The sequence below is a fragment of the Lingula anatina genome, chromosome 5, assembly GCF_051362555.1.
Source record: "Lingula anatina isolate TDL-2025a chromosome 5, LinAna3.0, whole genome shotgun sequence".
Lineage (NCBI taxonomy): Eukaryota > Metazoa > Brachiopoda > Lingulata > Lingulida > Lingulidae > Lingula > Lingula anatina.
In genome coordinates, this window is record NC_141771.1 from 25,001,492 (window position 1) to 25,021,871 (window position 20,380).

At 34.7% G+C, this 20,380-nt stretch overlaps 1 protein-coding gene across 2 annotated transcripts in view; it reads right to left on the reverse strand.

Annotated features, from left to right (window-relative positions):
* The window catches only part of LOC106160033 (uncharacterized), a 58,046-nt gene that overhangs the window by 17,756 nt on the left and 19,910 nt on the right, over window positions 1-20,380 (reverse strand). For both annotated transcript variants that reach the window (XM_087013468.1, XM_087013469.1), the window contains 3 exons: window positions 14,400-14,472; window positions 13,867-14,150; window positions 12,579-12,715 (listed from right to left, as the gene is read on the reverse strand). In XM_087013468.1, the coding sequence (XP_086869594.1) occupies window positions 12,579-12,715; window positions 13,867-14,150; window positions 14,400-14,472 (494 nt within the window). The remainder of the gene's footprint in view (window positions 1-12,578; window positions 12,716-13,866; window positions 14,151-14,399; window positions 14,473-20,380) is intronic.

Genomic DNA, 20,380 nt, shown 5'->3' on the forward strand with positions numbered 1-20,380 from the left:
CAAGTTCGGTCCCTTGGTTCTAAACTGTTTACCATAGGCTCTGTTCTGGTCCTACACCTGTTAATGTCCATCATGACGTGTTCTAGCGTGTTCCCCAAACGTGTCCTTGGCTGACTCTCTTTTGGGCCCAAAACTTTTTCTGCGGTATAGTCTTCATTTGGAAACCTGCCAGTATGACGTTCGGGGGAGGGGAGGGGATTAATTACTTGCAGTTAAGCAACTCATCTAACGGTCATTTGGTTGATTCGCGAGATCAACGGACTACCTGGCTATTATTTCACAGCATAAATGGAAAGATATAAATTGGAGAGTAACCTTGTGTCGCAAGGATACTACTTATAATTATTTATTCCCTTCATGCTCCCTCTCCCCCCCCCCCCCCCCCCTCCCCGGGCACTTGTAATTGATACTCCGTATCTTGATTAATGTGGAAGAATTGAAAGATGAAAAGAGCGCCCAGACGTGCTTTTGACAGGTCAGGTCACGAAGTAACGGATACGGCATCTCAGGCTACAAAATATGGCTTCACAGGGCAATGAACAAATTCGAGAAATTTCCCTCTCCGACAAAATTCCGAGCATATATGGTCACCCTGCTTCCTACATGTCTTTACAACAATTCAGTATCATTATACTGAATTCTATTACTGTTCTATTACTTATGTTGTATTCAACCATTTAATAAAAATTAATAGTTGAAGAAAATTTTATTGCAGGATTTTACAATATCACTACTTTGCACCATTGTTATTATATGGCGCAGAGTACAGGTTCCAAACAGGTATACCTGCAAACAGTAAAATTGTTTGATATTAATAAAAATATAAACAATAATGTTGATCATAATAAGTAAACCACTCAGCAGTCTAACTGGCTACGGGCTATTGCCAAGATGTGTTTAGTTTATAACACTCTCCCCTAGTTCGGGACATTTACAGAATGTCTTGACCTCTCTCTCCCTCGTCATAAATCTGACATTTAAAATTAGTATATCAATTCAGGATATTTACAGAAATGTGTGAACATTGTATTACTTTGAGAAAGGGTATTTTACAGTGTTCGTAAATGTTACAAAGGAAATTACCCAAAATATATAGATTTCCATATTGAGAAGACATGTTCCTCTACTCCCCCTCTCCAGATTTCCTGGCCCGAGGAGCTATATGTTTGTCCTAAGCTCTGAAGCTCTGAACGCGCTTGATAGAAACCAGATGTGGAGATAGTAAGATTTTATTGCCCGAGCCAGACTACCGAATTTCCAATCTTACAGGTTGAAATAAGTGTGGGCAGGGGGGGGGTATATATCTTCTTAACCGAACCATGATAAAGTATATCAGTAGAAAGGTTCAACTTGACTTTTTTTTTAAATTTCAAATCGTTATTTCATAACATAATTTAGTTGCTATGCCCTTATGCCCCCCTCCCACCCTGAACTCTTGCAATAAATATTCACTTTTTTTTCATATAACTTATCCCAACCGCTCACGTTTTGCATAACGTTTTTATGAATGTTTCACATTACTTTAAATAACTGCTGACGGCTTTCCATATTAGAGGGAACAACAACATAAGCCAGTGAAAATTAATGGAACGTGTCATATTTTTATTCCGATATTTATCTTAATATATGTGGCTCACATTATCACTTTTTGTTGAAAGTTTTCTCACATCGAACTTAATTGGGTTGGATTGTCTACATCTGTAGCGGTGTTTTAAAGGGTCATAAAGTGACCAATTTTTTAGATAGCGTTATGCGGGACTTGGGTAACTTTTATATAAACTGACAATAATATACTGTAGATTGATTCACAACTCTGCCTCCGGTCGAATGCAAGCCCGTAAGGACCAACCAAAATTAAATGCCCGTGTCTGGTGCGAGTGCTCCGTTTTCGGGCCCCCCGTTTTCGTGGTTCTCATACATAATCTGGCAACAAACAGATGAGATGCAAATAAAACCGTATAATGATCGACTCGAAAATGCCTTTAGTCTGTTTTGATGCTTTCCATGTACGCAGATTTACTATAATGTATAGGATTCGAAATTATCAACATCGGATTATTTAAAATAACCATCCAAAGATCATGTACATTACGGCGCGTACACACAATTCATTTGATTTGTGGTTTTTAATGAACTTAAATATAGATGCTGCGATAAAGACCATTCAACTGAATAAGATATATAGGGCGAAAAGAAAATTGAGACGTCCCTGGAGTCGAGACAAAAAAATCTATGTTAAAGAATCCCGATTCTGTAATAACAGCCAGGTTTGTCTCTTTTAAATTTATTTGAATTGTGCTCTATAACAAGAGAGGCAGTCAATGTGAGGGTCGGTGGCACTTTTAATGGTGGGGATCGAGTATTTAAATTCACAGATTTTGGGCATGAAAGAAAATTTTGTGGTTTCCAGGGGTCAATTTCTCTTGCCTAAGGGTTTTGTTTCATACTCGCATATTTTCATTTTACTGACTCCGCAGCGTTGACAACTAGTATTATTATGTTTGACACAAAGAAAGTAACGGGAAAAAAGGCGCGCGAAAACTTACTGTAGTTGAACCCACAGTGCGGAAAACGATATATTGGGTTGGGGCGCTGTAAAAAGCTTTTTTTCCAGAACCTACTACTGTATAACATTAAAAGTGCTTTAAATTAATTCAGATGAGCAGTGCTAGTAGAAAAATATATTACTAAAGTGGAAAGTGAAGGGATTTATTCATTATAATGTTCAGTTGAAGACAACATTTGGAAGAAACGAAAACATCATCAAATCTTATAAGACGAAAACAGACATAGCGGCATATCGTTTATTCTATATTCCTACAGTACTACATACATGTATCATGTACAGCACAGGTGTATGACGCGAATTAATAACTCTAGGGGTTTTAGTAGCAATTCTTATATTCTTGCGTATTCATGTTCACCTTAGACATTCTTGACCTGGTCCCAGGTCTGAATTACAATGCAATTCGTTATGATAACATATAGCTTTCTCTTTCTCCGTCTATCGTTTCCTGCACTGTTACTCTTTCTGAAGACTGGCTCACGTCAGAAGAATTTTTGCTGCGTTGGTTATAATTCAAATCGCTATCAGATCATATATGGTCTGGTCAGTGTTTAATTGGGTCCTACTGTGCATCATACCTCCAGCCAGCAGACAGAGCGAGAGGGGGGAGGTTGGGGGGGGGGGCAGACAACTGTTGGAGTTTTGCCACATATGTCCAGTCCATTTCCAGTCCATGTGCAAGAAATTACAATTGACAGAGCTATGCATCTATTTGTATGTCGATTTGGTTAAATCCAAACTGGTATAACGAGATTCGGATTAGTTTTACTTTTACTTCGAGGCAATTCGCACCATAGCTTTTTACAATAAAAACAATAAGTTTATGGAGCACTAAATGATATGAATACATTTGCAGGCTCACTAGACTACATTATTTACACAATTATTTATTGTTGCATCACACATTCATTTATATTTTTGTACCCTTTTCAAAATAACCAGCTGACTTTCTGTGTGGGAGAAATAACCCAAGATCTGGTATTCAGAATTTGTCCGTAAAATCAGACTTGTTTTCAAGGACAGCACTTTTTCAGGTTAAGAAGGGGAGGGGGGTAGCAGATCTGTGAAGGCGTATGTCTACCGGTATCTTCTTAACCGAACGTGATATTCTAAAAAAGCATGTTGCTAATTAATAAAAGCTTATTTTAACGGTTTTTTCATTTTAAAATCGTTATTTGAAAATTTTAGTTACATAAGAGAACTAACGCATATATGCTTCTTAGGCCTCGTCTCTATAACCTTAGAACTAAAAGTTTCCCACAAACACACAAGTTTAGAATGCATAATTCGTAAGCGTTCTTTGGCAGCAACAGAAATGCGTCTAAAATTCTTACTCTGTATTAAATCTAACTAATTTTACTTAATTTCATTCATCAGTTCCCAACCTACGTTCAATAGGGTGACTCCCGTTTTCGCCCACGTCCACACACATATAATTATAAAACTTAGCAAATTATTTTATTCCATAAGTCTTGATTATAAAATTATCAAAGGCATTCCAATTATAATCGACACATAAATTGTATTCATATTGTCATTTTCATCCACACAAGTGGATGCATATGTTACAGTGAAATAAACTAAACTAAACTAAACATAAACCATAACCCCAACCAAAAATTAATCCCTGACAAAGCTTAGATGTAACGAATTAACACAATCTTTCAACAAAAAGCTCTAATTACTATTGGCGCTGTTCTGAATCTTTCCCTTGAAGTGGTAAATTGAAACGGGGATGTTAGCCTTTTATTTTGCCCAAGGGAGTACGGCGTTGTGTAACAGTAAATTGCATTGGTATGCATACTTATACTACGTAGTTATACTGGATGATCCGATCTGTCCTCTACCATAAGTCCCTCAAATCGCCACAACGTCTTTGGTCAGATCACTGGGATTTCATGATATTCCCTTCACTGTACGCTCCTAAAGCAATACAATTGGGATGCTACATGTAAGTTGTCATCCAGTAGCAAAACATCACTTGAACATTATCCGAATGATATGGGATATATAGCTTGTGAAAGCCTAGGTATAAATACCAACAAGGTATGCAGCTCATCTCTAAACCAGCCCCGTCAATCAAACACACATTATCTTCACTTGCGTCTTAGTTTAAATGCAGTCAAACAGGTTATAATTACGAATATATTGCGCGTTTATTTTAGATCCGCTGATTCGAAAATAATATAATCCATTTCTACTACTTGCACAAAACGCCTACATTTTGGTGTTTTTATAGTGACCATACCTATACCCTAAATCCTGAAAATTGAAAAAAAAAATTCTGAAACAAAATGCGTAAATGAATAAAGTAGCTAGACTATCCTTCATAGGGAGCTCTTTACATAAATTGCAGTATTAATAGATTTATAAAACGTATGCAGTAAAAATCCATTATACTGTGCCTATATAAGCTCTGAATCACTATAGTTCTTGACAGTCCAGTGGACATTTAGGAAATTCACGGGAATAAACGCGTCCATATGAAAATAAGAGCTTATGCTAACTTGAAACGGAATAAAGAACGCACGATCATGACAGTGAGTGAGGTACCCCCCTCCACATGCACACAATCACCCACGAATGTAACTGTCTTGAAAACAAGAAGCAGAGAACGCCATAAATATTGTAGTAGTATTAAGCATCCTAAAGGTAGTCACGCAGCAAAACTTTTGTGTTCTTTAAAAAATCTGAGAATATATTATAACAAATATAATACAATTTAAATAATTGAAATGCATTTCTTTCCAACATTCAGTTTACGTACGTTTTTTGGTAGCCTCTCAAAGTTTTAAACCTCAAATATTGGAGACCATAATAGAGTCAGCCAAGGACACGTTTGGGGAACACGTTTGAACTCGTCATGATGGGCATTTACAGGTGTAGGACCAGAACAGAGCCTATGGTAAACAGTTTAGAACCAAGGGACCGAACTTGATTTGAGGACCAGAAGAGAGGCTTTACATACGTTTTCTTCGTTCGAGGCTGCTCATGATGAGTATCACAGTTATCTGGACGAGGAAGAGATGGATGCAAGCGAAGATTGGTTTCGGGAAGTGGAAGAAAAAGTAATTAAGGGGGACCAAGCCTGGTATGACTTTTTTAAACTCTCTTAAGCAAAAGTCAAATGAATCAGAAACACATTTAATCAATGAAGCAAGTTTGTTTACTTTTTTAAACACCCCACATTGCTCAATTGATAAATTTGAAGGAGACGCCAAAATTTCCATTATTTTATGACTGTTTTTGACGATATGATCGATTCAAAAATGAAAGACCCTCAGATGAAATTAAATAGATTAATACAATTTACAACTTGCGTGTTAATCGGGGGATTGGAGGGTTATACCAAAGCCAGACAGATTCTGAAGGTCCGTTTTGGAAATGATCATTTGGTGGCTAGCTCTTTGATTGAAAATCTCAAAAATGGTAAAAAGATTATGAAAGTGAAAGATTTACAGAGTTTAGCTGATGAATTACAAGTTATGTGTTCAACATTAGAAAATTTGAATTTAAAAGGTGAGATAGAAAATGAAAAGATCATCTTGGAGATTCTGGGTAGGTGTAAAAGTGGGATTGTTGAGCAATGGAGAAAGCGTGCATTAGAAATCAAACACAACAATGATCGTTATCCTAAATTTCAGGAATTTGTAGATTTCATGGTAAAAACTGCTGCAGATGCTAGTGATCCAGTGTACGGTGGTGAGTCAATATATGCAAACGTGTCAAATCACTCATTTGTAACTGCTACTGTTTCTACCCAACACTCCGAGATTGGGTAGAATATCAATGACTGTCCCGTCCGTCATCCGTGTGATCAGTCTGTTGCTCAAAGGACGAATGAAAAGAATGATGTTTTCCCATGTGTGTTGTGTGGTAGTCAACATAGTTTATCTCAGTGCAGTGCTTTTAAAGAGAAAGGAGTGCAAGGTCGTTGTGTTTCAATTGTTTGTTTGCCGTACATTTTGCAAGTAACTGCAGAAATCCTGCCGTTTGTAGTGTGCCCAGCTGCGGTAAAAACATTCAAAGTTCATTCATGTAAATTCAAGGTTGCAAACTCCTCCACGCGCGCACACGGAAAGTGCCGGTGATTCTCGAATCAGATCTCAAAGTCAAATTACGAACACCAGTATTAATTCGGCCGAGATCAAAAGCGTGAAACTACCGAGAGTTTCAGTGATGATAAATGGCATGCACAAAGCTTTAGCATTGTTATACAGTGGGTCGACTTCATCATTTATCTCGAAGCGTTTAGTGTCCATTGCAGCGCTCAGTACTGAAAGCACCGTGAAATATCATTTGAACACAATTGACGGCTCTAGGAGCGCGCGATCTCCTGTGCTTTCTTTTGACATGTCACCAATTGAAAACAGGTCGGTGAAATACCGCGTGTCAAATGTTTTCGTCATTCCTCCCCTTACGAAAATTTCCTAGGGCACATTTCCTATAGGATTTCCTATAGGATCCTATAGGAAATTGTTTTAAGTTAAAATCTTGAGAAAAATGCATATCTCTTAAACAAATATCATTCAAAACAATAGATATTTGATATAGGTCAATTTTATCAGTTGAATTGTCAATTATATATCACTATTAAAGCAAAAATGCTTTTTATTGATTATAATGCACAATCTTATAGTCTTCTATAGGATTCTATAGAAATTCTTTAATTTCGTTTTTAAAGCATTTTTGGAAAAATATTAAAGTAATTTTTTTATGGAGAAATATTTAATCATTAGGAATGTTTTTGTACCAAATCATTGAAGTTGAATTTTTTTAAATTTATGTTCAGAGCATTACAAAAATTCCTATAGGAAATCTTATAGGAATTTCTATAGGAACCTATAGGAAATCCTATGCTAATTCATATAGGGAATTTTTATAAGGCCAGGTTGAATGAAAAATAATGAATCTGGTTTAAATATCAGTACAGTGTATATGATTTTGATTTTTAATTTATGTTCAGACCATTACAAAAATTCCTATGGGAAATCTTATAGGAATTTCTATAGGAACCTATAGAAAATCCTATGTTAATTCATATTAATACTGAATTTGTATAAGGCCAGGTTGAATGAAAAATAATGAAACTGGTCTAAATATCAGTATATAATGTATTTTTACTTTTCGTGTGATCATATTCACTTCATATTTCATATTACTGAAAGTCAACCTTATCTAATCAGAATGTACTTGACCTTGGCTGTTTGAAAAAGTGAAAGTGCAATCCTGCCTAATATATAAAATATAATGTAAAAGTAAGTGAACATTAAGAGTATGGTACTGTCCCTCATAAAGGATGGGAAACAAGGACAAATTAATATGTTTATAAAGATACATTTTATGCTTAATCACTTGTAAGGTTTAACAGTCAACTGATGTTAGCTAGAGAATGCCCTTCTCCACCAGCCATAACCATAGATTCAACAACTCTGAATTTCTTTTGTTAGCCTGGCACCTATTATTAGGTCACTACTCCTTGGCTATTGTTACACTAGTAACAGTAACCGCCTATTAGGTGTTATCAGATGTGTGGTATCCTGTCTAAGTCTTTGTTTATATGAGACAAGCAGCAAATGAGTATACAGCTATCAAGACAGTTTAAATTCAGGAGCATAGTGGAAGGGTACAGAGTGTAGAAAAATCAGATGAGAAAGGTATGTATTACAGTAATGCATTGGATCATTTGGGCATCTAATCAAATTGAAAATGAGATAATTGATCTAATTTGTAGTGTACCTTGTAAACATCATATCTATATTACATTAAACAAGTTATAATTTATAATGTATAGCTTCCCTTTTAGCCAACAAAGAAGTACTGTTTAGTCTCTTTATTTCTTATAAAACTGTGGTCAATTACTCATCAAAATATTTCTTTAAATGCAGTTGAATAAAAAAAAAACAATTTACATTTCATTTAACATATTCCACAGTATGGTATGCAACCAGCTTACTAGAAAATTGTTTCATACATTTTTGCAAATTTAATGGTGCTGCTACTGCTTTTGAATTATAAGTTCTATAAGTTATCACAAGGATCCAATATGTCTTGTTAAGCTGTGGCGTCACTGTCTTTTTCTTGTGTGCGTTCGAACTCCTGCCAGAATGAGTGGCTAAAACTTCCCTTGGCCAGACCGTGTACATTGGAAGCATACTGCTTTAGTCATAGCGTTCAGAGTGGACTGTCAACGGGTCGGTAGATGATACTTTCAATCATCATGTCCCTGTAAATTATTTGTCTGTGGGTGTAATTAAGGGCAAATATTGGGATGATGGTTTTGATTTGGGAACAAAATTGTCTCTTGAAGACAAAAGTGTGCTCCGTTTATGGGAAAACAGTGTTTCCATGAAAGACTGTCATTATGTTCTTCCTATCCTATTCCTATGGAAAGAAAATTGCTCGAAATTTCCCAACAATCGGTATGTGGCTATTAAAAGGCAGCAACATTTAGAAAGGAAACTCACAAATGAAGGACTGTGTGACCGATACAAAGACAATGTTTCAAAGCTTAAGAGATATAAGAAATTCCCTTGCTCAAAGACGCTAGACAAAGGACATATTACTGCAGCTGAACTAAAAATCGCGGAAGATTATATCATCAAGGCGGTACAAAGATACAGTTTCTCTCACACGTTAAAGTCTCTGAACAAAATAGGCCAAGTTTCGAAATCAAGTAAAATTCACAATCTTTCTCCCGTCCTTCAGAATGATACACTTGTTGTCGGTGGTAGACTAATTCATTCTGCACTGAAGTGAAAGCAACCATCGAATTTTACCTAGATTTCCAGTTTAATTGCCCGAGAAGCGCATGAAAGTGCACATTTAGGTACGGAATGGACTCTAACGCCCGTATTCTATAAGGTCACTCACACTCACACTCTACTCCCACTCAACTGAGTTTCACTCAAGTGTGTCTGAAGAGTAACTCAAGTGTGAGTGTGAGTGTGATCTCAATAAAATGAGTGCCTAATCACACTCATTGAATGATACATGTGTTCACTTTCACTAAGCTCACTCAACTGTGACTCAGTTAAGTGACACTTGAGTAATAGTTCCTTGTATTGAGTGTGCACATCACTTTAGTCAGTCTGACTGCAGTCACCATGTCCAGACAATACTTCTCTGAGCTAGAGAAGTCTCGATCTACTGAGTGAATTAGTGGACAAAAACAAATCCGTTCTGGAATGTAAAAAAATGACTTCAGAATGATCAAGCAGAAAAACGATACATGGGAAAGCTTGTCAGAGGAGTTCAACCCGCAAAGTGGGGTGAAGAAACGGGACAGCAAGCAACTAAAAAAATGCTGGGAAAATACAAAATCTCGGGCTAAGAAGTCTATTGCAAAGGAAAAGAGGGAAGCAAAGCTGACTGGTGGCGGTCGAAGTAGTGTTGCGGATGAAACTGCCTCTGCTGTAGCAGCCTTTATACCATCACAGATCGACATACCATCACAGATCGATGATATTTTTGGACCTCTCAAAGTTAGGGTAGGTCGCTCAGAAGTTAAACGCTACGGATGCGTTTTCACGTGTTTTAAAACAAGAGATATTCACTTGGAGGTGTTAGAAAATTTAGAAGCAAACACATTTCTCAACAGTTTCATACGATTCGTATCGAGACGCGGTTGTCCCACAAAAGTTTACAGTGATAACGGCACAAACTTGGTAGGGGCGGTGAATCAAATAAACAAATGTTACACCCCATTCTCATAGATTAGATCGACCTACATTGGATCGACCTAACTCCCTGGGGGTTCACGCTAAATAGCTGTCAGCCGGGCGGACACGAAAGTTAATTACCCCTTAAAGCTTGTAGTAGGCGGGGACGGACACTTAAGGGGGATTATCTGACAGTAATCTAGTGAGACTCCCCGCGGTGATAGATCGATCTAAAAGTTGTGAGAACAGAGCCTTAGACAAAGTCAAGATTATGTCAGAAATGAGACGAAAGGGAATTGATTGGATTTTCAATCCACCACATGCTTCTCATTATGGTGGTGTATGGGAGAGAATGATTCGGACGATAAAAATAAAAATTGATGGCTGTGCTGGCAAACTGTGCTAGGTCTTTAACCGACTGGTCTTTGCAGACTGTTTTATGCGAATGTGACTGTATAGTAAATGGAAGAACCATTACTAAAATCAGTGGGAATGTGAATGATTGTGATGCGCCCACATTTGTTAGCAATTAGAGGAATCCCTATCCTATCCAAAATTTGATATTGCTGACACTTACAGAAAGCTGTGGAGACATGTCCAATTTCTGGTGTCTCAATGTTGGAAAAGATGGACTCGAGAATATTAACCTACATGTACACTGCAGGCACGTTTAAAATGGCATTGCATTCAGATGAATTTGAAAGTCCTTGAAGTAAAAATCAATTCCTCATGGATTTGGGCCTCTGGCCATAGTAGAAAGCACCAACGTGGGTAGAGATGGTTTAATTCAAAGTCATTCGCACTAAAACGTCCAAGTATACTAGACCTATCACAAAAATAGTTTTATTGGAAGGGAATGATAACGCTTGAGATATTTGTATGTTTAAAATGCAATTTTAAAATGTGGATTGTATGATTTTTCAGTTTACATATATATAGTGTATGTATTGCAAATGTGATGTTACCATTTTTTTTTTTTTTTTGTAAAATGCGGAGTGTTGCCGACACAGCAGAAATTATATACGTTGTTATCATTTTTATTTTATATTATTTTATGTTATTATGTTTATTTATATTGTGTTAGAGAAGAAACTAGAACACTGCTCAATATTAAGTAACATCTGTTCATTTAGTCATGTGGTCAACTGTATAAAAGCCGATGTTGCATGTGCTCTGCGCGGTCATTTATTACTTACTGGCAGAGTGGAGGTATGTTATGATATAACGTGTAACTTGTGTAAAATCTATGTATTTAATAAAGTGTAATTCACTTATATAGAGGTAGTTTGTGTAGTTTACAAAAGTTTACATAAGTTTACATACGTTTAATCAGTAACATAAGTTATGAGCATCGTTGGTTTGGGTGTGGCATTTTCATGAACAACACATGTATATCCATGAATATTTACAATATCAAATCAAATTACATTCACAGCACAGAATGTCATGACCGTCTCTGAGCAGCCAGTTGACAGCAGAAAAAACGAGTCTGGATATTGTTTTAGTGTAAGTGTTTAAAATTAAATAATAATTAATAATCTGTGAAGTAAACTTACACGTATGTAAAGATCGATTTTTTTGTTAAGATCACATGAATTAAGTTATTTAGTATATTTAGTTTATTTATCTCAGTATTTCACTGTATTGTTATTATTTTTTCTTTTTCTTTTCTTTTTTATAGTTTTCACCAGTTTTTGTTCAGTTTCTGTTCAGATTCTGTTCAGTTCTGTTCACACTGCGTAAATAACCAGCAGTATTATCCAGCGGTGTTTCTTCATTTACTTGTGGTCCGCTACAGGCAGACATTTTTTCCTATAATCTGTATAAAATCTAAATAACTTAAATAACAAACTTATGTAACAAATGTAGCCTACATTTGATTTTACATTTCTTTAGTAAATATTTCTAAATCAATCTACATGTCTTTTCTTTAAACATTAAACATCATCAGATGTATTTTTCAAAACACAGGTTAATGAAATACAAGTATATCTCATTTGCCACACCTGTAAGTATCGTAATAGGTGCCTTGATCTAAGTCATTCCCTGCGCATACCAATAAAAAAAACTGGCAGCTTGGCCAATTAACTTGGTCAATTAACTTGCCCATTATGCTTTAAACAATGCAAAGACTCCATAAAGAATGAGCCCAGCCAGGGCGTAATAGACATGTGGTCTGGGATTTTTATGCATAGGACTAGATTTGGTCCGGGCCTTTGACATATACATATGCGCATTTTAAATTATATTATATGAACAAAAACAATATATCACGCTGCAAGCAACGTTTTGTTTTCTGTGGTGGATATAGAGAAGAGTTATTTAATAATAAAGCGTCTTTGAACTCCTACCTCTTCAGTATTCCCAAGTTGATCTTTATGTGTCCCCACTAATAGGATTCTTGGACAAATATCCACCAATCCTGGGTCTTTTCTTCTCACTACCTCAGTGTGAGTATGGATAGAATTCTGCCAGAATTTTATAAAATCTGAAATAACAATTTCACATATTACTTGTATCTGTAAAGCTGACTAGATATGCTTTCTTTAGGATAACTAATTTATCCTTATTCATACCAGGCGGATCGTTTAAGGCAATATATATTCTTTATTTTACATTATTGACCACGGAATTACGTGAATTTATCACATTTTTCTAAGCTTCGGGCGATATTTGCGAGGCTTTGCTTATGGTTTACATACAAGAAACAAAATAGCATTGGGATCATCGACGTCCCACCAGATTTCTGCTAATTAAAAGGATATAATAACTCTTCGTATGAGATCTACATGTATATTTCACAATCAAAGCATTGTGAACAACTCATAGAAATATAATATATTCCGTTTTTCCACAAAACGGAAGTTATAGCTATTATTCTGATATCTGAGCTTGTCTTCAGACCACGTGACCTACATTGACGACTATACTCTGTATAATCTCTTAAGAGTCTATAACAAAAAAATGTTTTAGAAAATAACCAGGAACTAACTCTGAATGTAAAAATGGATTTATTTACCATTGGTAAGTATGGGGAAATTGTTGTTTACTCCAGGAAAATTTTTCTTTTTTTTTTTTTTTTTTTGCCAAAACGAAGAGTTATTATCTCTTTAAGCATCTGTTCCACGTGGTATTTTACTTCACTTTAATAATAAATAGATGAAAATATCATAAACAAAAGATGGTTCAAAATATCTTAAAGTGGTAGAATCCCATATATGAGAGTGATTTTGGTGCAAAAGACTGATGATGAAAAGACATATCACGATTTCGAAGCATCACGGAGTTGTAACATCGAGAGAGCAAATTATTATAATCCAGAGGTAGAAAAATGCTTCCTGCTCCCTCAGCAGCCTGTACGTCCCTAGAACAATTGGCTCTTAAGATCGCCTAACACCACGTAAGCCACAAACCGTACATTGTAAACGACTACAAACAGTTTATGATATGTACTTCAGACCAATACACGCAATGCCACTCTAATCATCCCCTCACGCATACGTCATATAAAGAGAGAGAGAGAGAGAGGGCACATCACCTGTGAAATAAAATTATGTTTGGCATAAACACGTATACGTGTTATTGGTGTGATCTAATCAAGGCGCTTTCTAATGATGATGTAAGGCTTACGTTACATACCACCAACAGTGTCTGGGACGCTACCCACTGGTCTACGTCCAGTTCTGCCTACTCGCTCCACGCGGACAGGGTCATTTAACTCTTTGGTGAGGTCAAACACTAGTAAGTAGACAGCTCGCCAGGTGAGGAAGGTTTGATGCGTAGTGTAGAAGACATACTGACCGCCAAAATCCCAGAGTGTCAGTAAATCTGGGACATCTCGTTCTCTGTCGCCAAAAAGAACCTCATCTCTGATTTTTTGTTCTCTTCTTTGTTCAGATTGCATAAATGTGTTAATATTTCCCCTATAAAGCAAAAAAGAGGGTGTTTATAACGCTGTTCTTTTCATGTGTTTTCTTCTAATTGAAACAGAAAACATAACTGACATGCAGCATATGTTACCGAGCATAAAAATATAAAACATTTCCAAAAATATATACAAAGTAGCTGCCATACTTCTTACTGCGACTTCTTGCAAAATTATTTTTTAAATGATTTGACTCTTTAAACAATTTAGATAAAAGGCAATTTATAAACTAAATATCTACATGTACCTACTGGCCTCTACATATTCATCGATGCCCCTCAAAAGTGTGTCAATGAAGTAATTGGCACTGACGGACTCATCTGCAAAAAGGGCTGTTTAGATAATGCTTGTAAAATGCAACAGGAATAAAAAATAAACATAAAGGCATTAATATTTTTTAATGCTGTATCTATTTTTAAAGGATACTTAAAGCATATAAAATAATATTTGAGTAAGAAACACATGCACAGAAGCACGGAAATACTACAAATATGAATATAACATCTATTTAATAATTCATATGAAGGGATATTTCTTTTAAAATTAATTTTAAGGGATATTTCTTTTAAAAACAAATACTTAAGTTTTGGAGATTTCTAACAATGAACATTGTATTTCAGTTCCAATCTATTATTTCGCCCAAAATGCTGTTTTTTTAACTGATCATTTTTCATTTGATATTTTAAGTTGGGTTGGGAAAATTTACAAACCATATCAACTGATAAATTGGCATTGTTTACAAGTTACAGACCTCATAAATAGAAATACCATTATTTTGGAAGAATCTTTGAGGCATTTGAGCACAATACAGATTGATTGTGAACAAGACTTGACATGGCTTGCTAAAGTATTGTTACAAGATGTGTGAACAACACACAACATGTTATTTCCATGACTTTAAGATTAAATTTCCTTGATTGTTACTTTGGTATTTCATGCTGATGACTTTGTGATAAGCACAAAGTTATTTCTGGTTTTAGTCTTGACGATAACTATTATCGTGTAATATTATAACACTTATTACAACAATATTTTTAAAAAAATATTTTAACCATAACATATTGATTTTCATTAGCTGTATTGTGCTCAAATGCTTCGCAATTGCAAAAAGGAGAAAACAATAAATTCATAACATATGGGGAAATTAAACATATTTATGAGGTCGAACCTTATATAAAATTCAATGTTTATTTAGATAAAAAGTATTAGCAAAAGTGAGAATCAGTGAACATGAATTAAAAATCGAACGAAAGAAGCCAATTCACAAAAGGAAATGCCCCCACTGCAACTCAATAGAAGATGAAGCACACTTTTTTCTAGAATGCAGTGAACACAAAGTTGAACAGGAAATATTGTTCGCTTCCATATCAGAGGTGAATTTGCAGGGCCCAACAGACAAAAAACTATTTTACTCAATCAACTCTCTGCGCAGTGTGGGTGCCATAAGTAATTTTGTAAACAGTTCAATTAAAAGACGTGTATCCCTGCGTGGATGAGCATAGTTTACTACTTAAGGACGCTCTCTCATATTTCAGATTTCATATTTCTGTCCTAGCGATTTTGATTAAAATTGTAAGACAAAATCTTCTCACCATATGAGTAAAAATATGAAAAAAATTGGGGTACTCAAGCTCGTTTCCAAGAGGTGGTGTACCGAAAAACGCTATGTTTATTACATTGCGTTTTATGGGGATTTTACCAAAATGCCCATAATTTTGCTGAAAAATGCAAAAATTAAAAATTCTGCCCGAGCGATTTTAATTTTACGTGTATATGTTATAGACCTTGGTATACCTCGAGGAAATTTACAAAAAAATATGTACCACACCCAGCTTGTTTTTGAGCCAAGGCTGCTTGAACATAGATTTTTTACCAATTTTACATAGGAATCAATGGGAATTTCCAAATTTAAATAAATATTTTTGTATCGTGTTTTTTTTAAACTCATACACTTATTTTGCTTCCATGAAAATTATATTTATACTTCTCTAAACAAATTTCATAAAGTTTGCATATTCATACATAATAAATAGGTATTCAAATGTTGAAAGTATCAGTTGGATTTCAGTATGCCTCATGGAATGGCGCCATTTTGGATTTTTCATAGGCTGGACCTACAAGCACATGTATCAATCTCTTGTGACTTTTATCTTCCTATTCCTTTTTTCTTACTGGTTATACATTTTAAACATTGAGATAGCTGGATAGATTGTTTGCTTTGTATATTTAATATACATTGGTTAAATTAACGATGTATCAATTTCTTACTACTGGTAAGTTACATGTAGCCATATTTCTTGACAAACGTGCTTTGGAAACTAGGTGGCAAAAAAGTTAGAATATTCATCTAAAGAAATCTTTTGGTTATCAGTATATTTCGATTTCATATTATATATACAATATGAAATAAAAATCAATAATAAATAACATACTTATTTAAAATTTAGGCAATACAGACATCCTACATGCATTTTCTTATTACTTTATACGTTTTGTTACTCTTTTTTGTGTTTAGATTTATTTCACATAGAAGACAATAAATACCATCTAGAACTTTTTGAAATGACATGTGCAAATGCTGATATGTTTACCCTGGCATCTTGATTTCCCCCTAAACATGAAAAAATTATTTTTATAAACTAGGAATTATAAAGAATTTGCTAAAATTTGAACGCAGGATTTAGTTTATTCACTGGAATGAAATAAAAAAATCAAATAACAGGGATCTTCCTGGGTCAAAATCTGGTTGGGCAATTGTTTAAATGCGTGCCGTGAATTTATTTGTGATAATTCATTATGTTTCAATATCATTTTTTTTATTTCAATTTTGATCATATAAAGATTAAAAAACACTGAAAAAAGGCTTGGTGCTCTTACTCTTATCGCACGGCCCAGGATTATGAGATCAAAGGATTTTCTGCTCTTAATTATTGCATACATCAACTAAATTTTTTGACTCAAGACAATATTCTAATACATTTTGGGCGGAATAATTTCTGTAAAATCTTAGCAAATCACTGTGGTCAAAATGCAAGCCTTTGTGAATGTTTTCCGTGAGATAAGATCATATCACTGCTATACAAGCCTTACTAAATTGCTCTTTTCAATACTTTCTTAGCGTAATTTCATACATTGTGTCGTTTGTAAACAATGCATTGTTGACATATTCATAGCGCTTCGACCAAAATAACATCATATTTTTTATACAGATTTCTTAAAAGGATGAATTACGTATTTTATTGCATGTCATATTTTCCTAATTAGCCACTATCGAAAAAAAACTACTCATGTGCGAAATCTGTGTAGATCGCAAAAAAGCTAATATGAGAGGACCTCCTTAAATTATTTTTTTATATTTGTATTAGTAAAAGAGCCTGTAAATGTAAAACATTTCTTTGTGCTCAATAAATTATTATTATCATGTAAAATATAATCATTATAAGTAGTATATTTTATTTTATTCCCATTGTTAGGTATTCAATATTAATATTTAGCATTTTTAAGCACTTAGAATGGATTATAATATGAACTATTTTTAAATTTTGACGACTTTGTGCATAACGATTAAAAAGATAACAAAATTATCAGCTTATCATGTTAACTTTTTGAGAATTTACGTAAACATTCAATTAATACAATAAGTTGTATTTTAAACAAAAAGAGAACCTTATCTTCACATAAATTTATCTTCTGAATTGTTAAACGAATCAATTTTGCTGATGTTTTGTGATTGCATAGTTAAAATGTTGCATCAGATACCTTCAGGTATCGGTATATGTATTATTCAATCAATATATAATGCATGGAATGTTACTGAATTAGTCAAAGTTACCATATTATAACTACAACATTTTAATATTGCTGTTAAAAATAATAATGAGTTACTACTGAATAAGGATAAGGGAATAACGCATAATAAACTTCGAGGAATCCTTAAAATAATAAGAACTGAGGGTAATTGTGTTCTTACAATAAATGCTATGACACAATGTCCAATTTGTACATGCATTGAACATTAATGCATGCAACAGATTTATGTCATGTATACATTTTACTTCACAAAGATAATATGACGAGTTTATTATTAAATAATTTACGAAATTTATGTTATTCGGTATTTGCTTCGCTTTTAAAAAAATTCAAAAAGGAGACTATGTCGTAAAGTTTAGAATTCGATGAAAAAAGGGTGTATGAGTCAAAGTTTATGACTTATGCTTACACAAATTACAATAAATAATAAAAGAGAAATCAAATAGATGAAAAGTTTGAGTTTCACCGACAGTCAACAATTGTAGAACATGTTTTTAGTGTCAGAAAAGGATGGAAAGGTCAAAGTCAGTAACAGTTTATGTGATGGGTTAATCTCATAATAGATTTTAAATTCGATCAATTGTTTATCACACGATAACTAAGTTGTGGATGTGATTCAAGTATGGGTAATTCAAATGGTAGTTTCAATAACTTTTATTGAAAAACAAGGCTCTTAGACATTGCCTAATAAGGTCATAGTCATAGTCAACATGAGAATGGAATTTTTCTGGAAATCACGCCATAAACAGTGAAAAAAATAATAACACGCTTGATCAAAACGGAGAATAAAAGTATAACAGTCATTCTTTGCTAGTGGTGCACTGCGGGGGGACCATAACAAGAATGTAATTTAAATTTAGATAGCCGACCAAATTCTCATGACTTCGTTGTGTATGTTTCAATAACAAATCAAAGAAGCTGCATGAGCAAGGAAGATGTTGTTATAAAAGCAAAAAAAGAGAAAAAAGCAGAAAATATATCGAAATTACCCTCAAAATGGCGTCTTTTTTTGTGGAATTTCGACCCTACCTCTATTTAGGAACAGTTTGTTTAGGGTTTGAATGAATTATTGAAGCAGGGAATACACCTACTGCAAGAAGATATAATAAACAGAATGTGCAAATGGTTATTTAAATAAAAATTTATTTGAAGTCACTGAAAAATGATCACAAAATTAGCTTAACTTACGATACATGCAGTGTCCCACCCCGATGAAAATTTCATCTAATCCTATCTTTCCGTATTAAAACTGTTCAATCGTCCAAAGTAGTATTTCGGTTAGTTTGTGTCAAGAAATCCATGATAATATCAGTTTTCTTAAGAATTTCACATTTATTGCTCAGCAAGGTCGATATTTCTTCACCGCGTCCCAATATTACGTTCGCAACGCTGAAACTTCAGAGATCGATTCTTATCAGACGACTTTAAAATGCCGCGTGAAAATTATACATCGATAGCGATCTTCTTCCATACTCACTAACTGATGACGTCTACACACGAATGGCTTCTTTTACACACTAAAAAAACCAGCTCAAACTGGCGGGTGGCCCATTCTGATAACATGTTACGCAATGACGCTGTCGAGATAGGATGCAGGGCACAGGTGTAATTCCCTCGATTTAACCGTCACAGGATTGTTTATTGGGATCTTCTTTGTATGAAGGTGAGAAATAATGAGTTTCGTTTCATTTTTCTTCAATTGTTTCAACATATTTGTGTACCGATTGATTTTTACCATTCTATAAGTAGGGTGACTTCGTCTGAACTTTCGTTTTGCGTCTGTGTCACATGGGGGACTAAAGGTCGGGGTCCGCCATATAGATAAACGTCCCAATAAAATATTCGCCCCGATAGATACGTCTCTATACATACACGTCTCAATAGATTTACGTCTCGTTAAATTTACGTTCCGATAGATCCACCAACAGATTCCTATAAACCCACGTATCTTTAGATCCAGGTACCGCTAGATCCATCTATCTGACATCGTAATCGGCTAAAAGGCCCATATCAACTTGCGTTGTGAACTTTAGAACACATTTTTATGTTCTTTTTTGTTTTGTTTTGTTTAGAACACATTTACATGTAAATTCAGAACACTTTTTACGTGTTCGAATGTTGCATTTTGAGAACGCTTTAAACAGTGTTCTGACGCTAGAACAGTAATTAAGCGTTGTGAAATATAGAACACACTTTTGTTCTTTTTATGTTCTTTCACTGAGTATTGTGTGAAAACGATCTAGTAGAATAACATATTGCTGACTGCGTACTGCCGTTTTAAAGAAGTGCATTTTATGTACTGAGTAGTATACCAACTATTTCGAGCAATAGTGTACCTGTAATGGATCTATCGGTATTTGGATCTAAAAATACGTGGATCTATAGGTATGCGGATTTAAAGGACGTGGGTTTATGAGG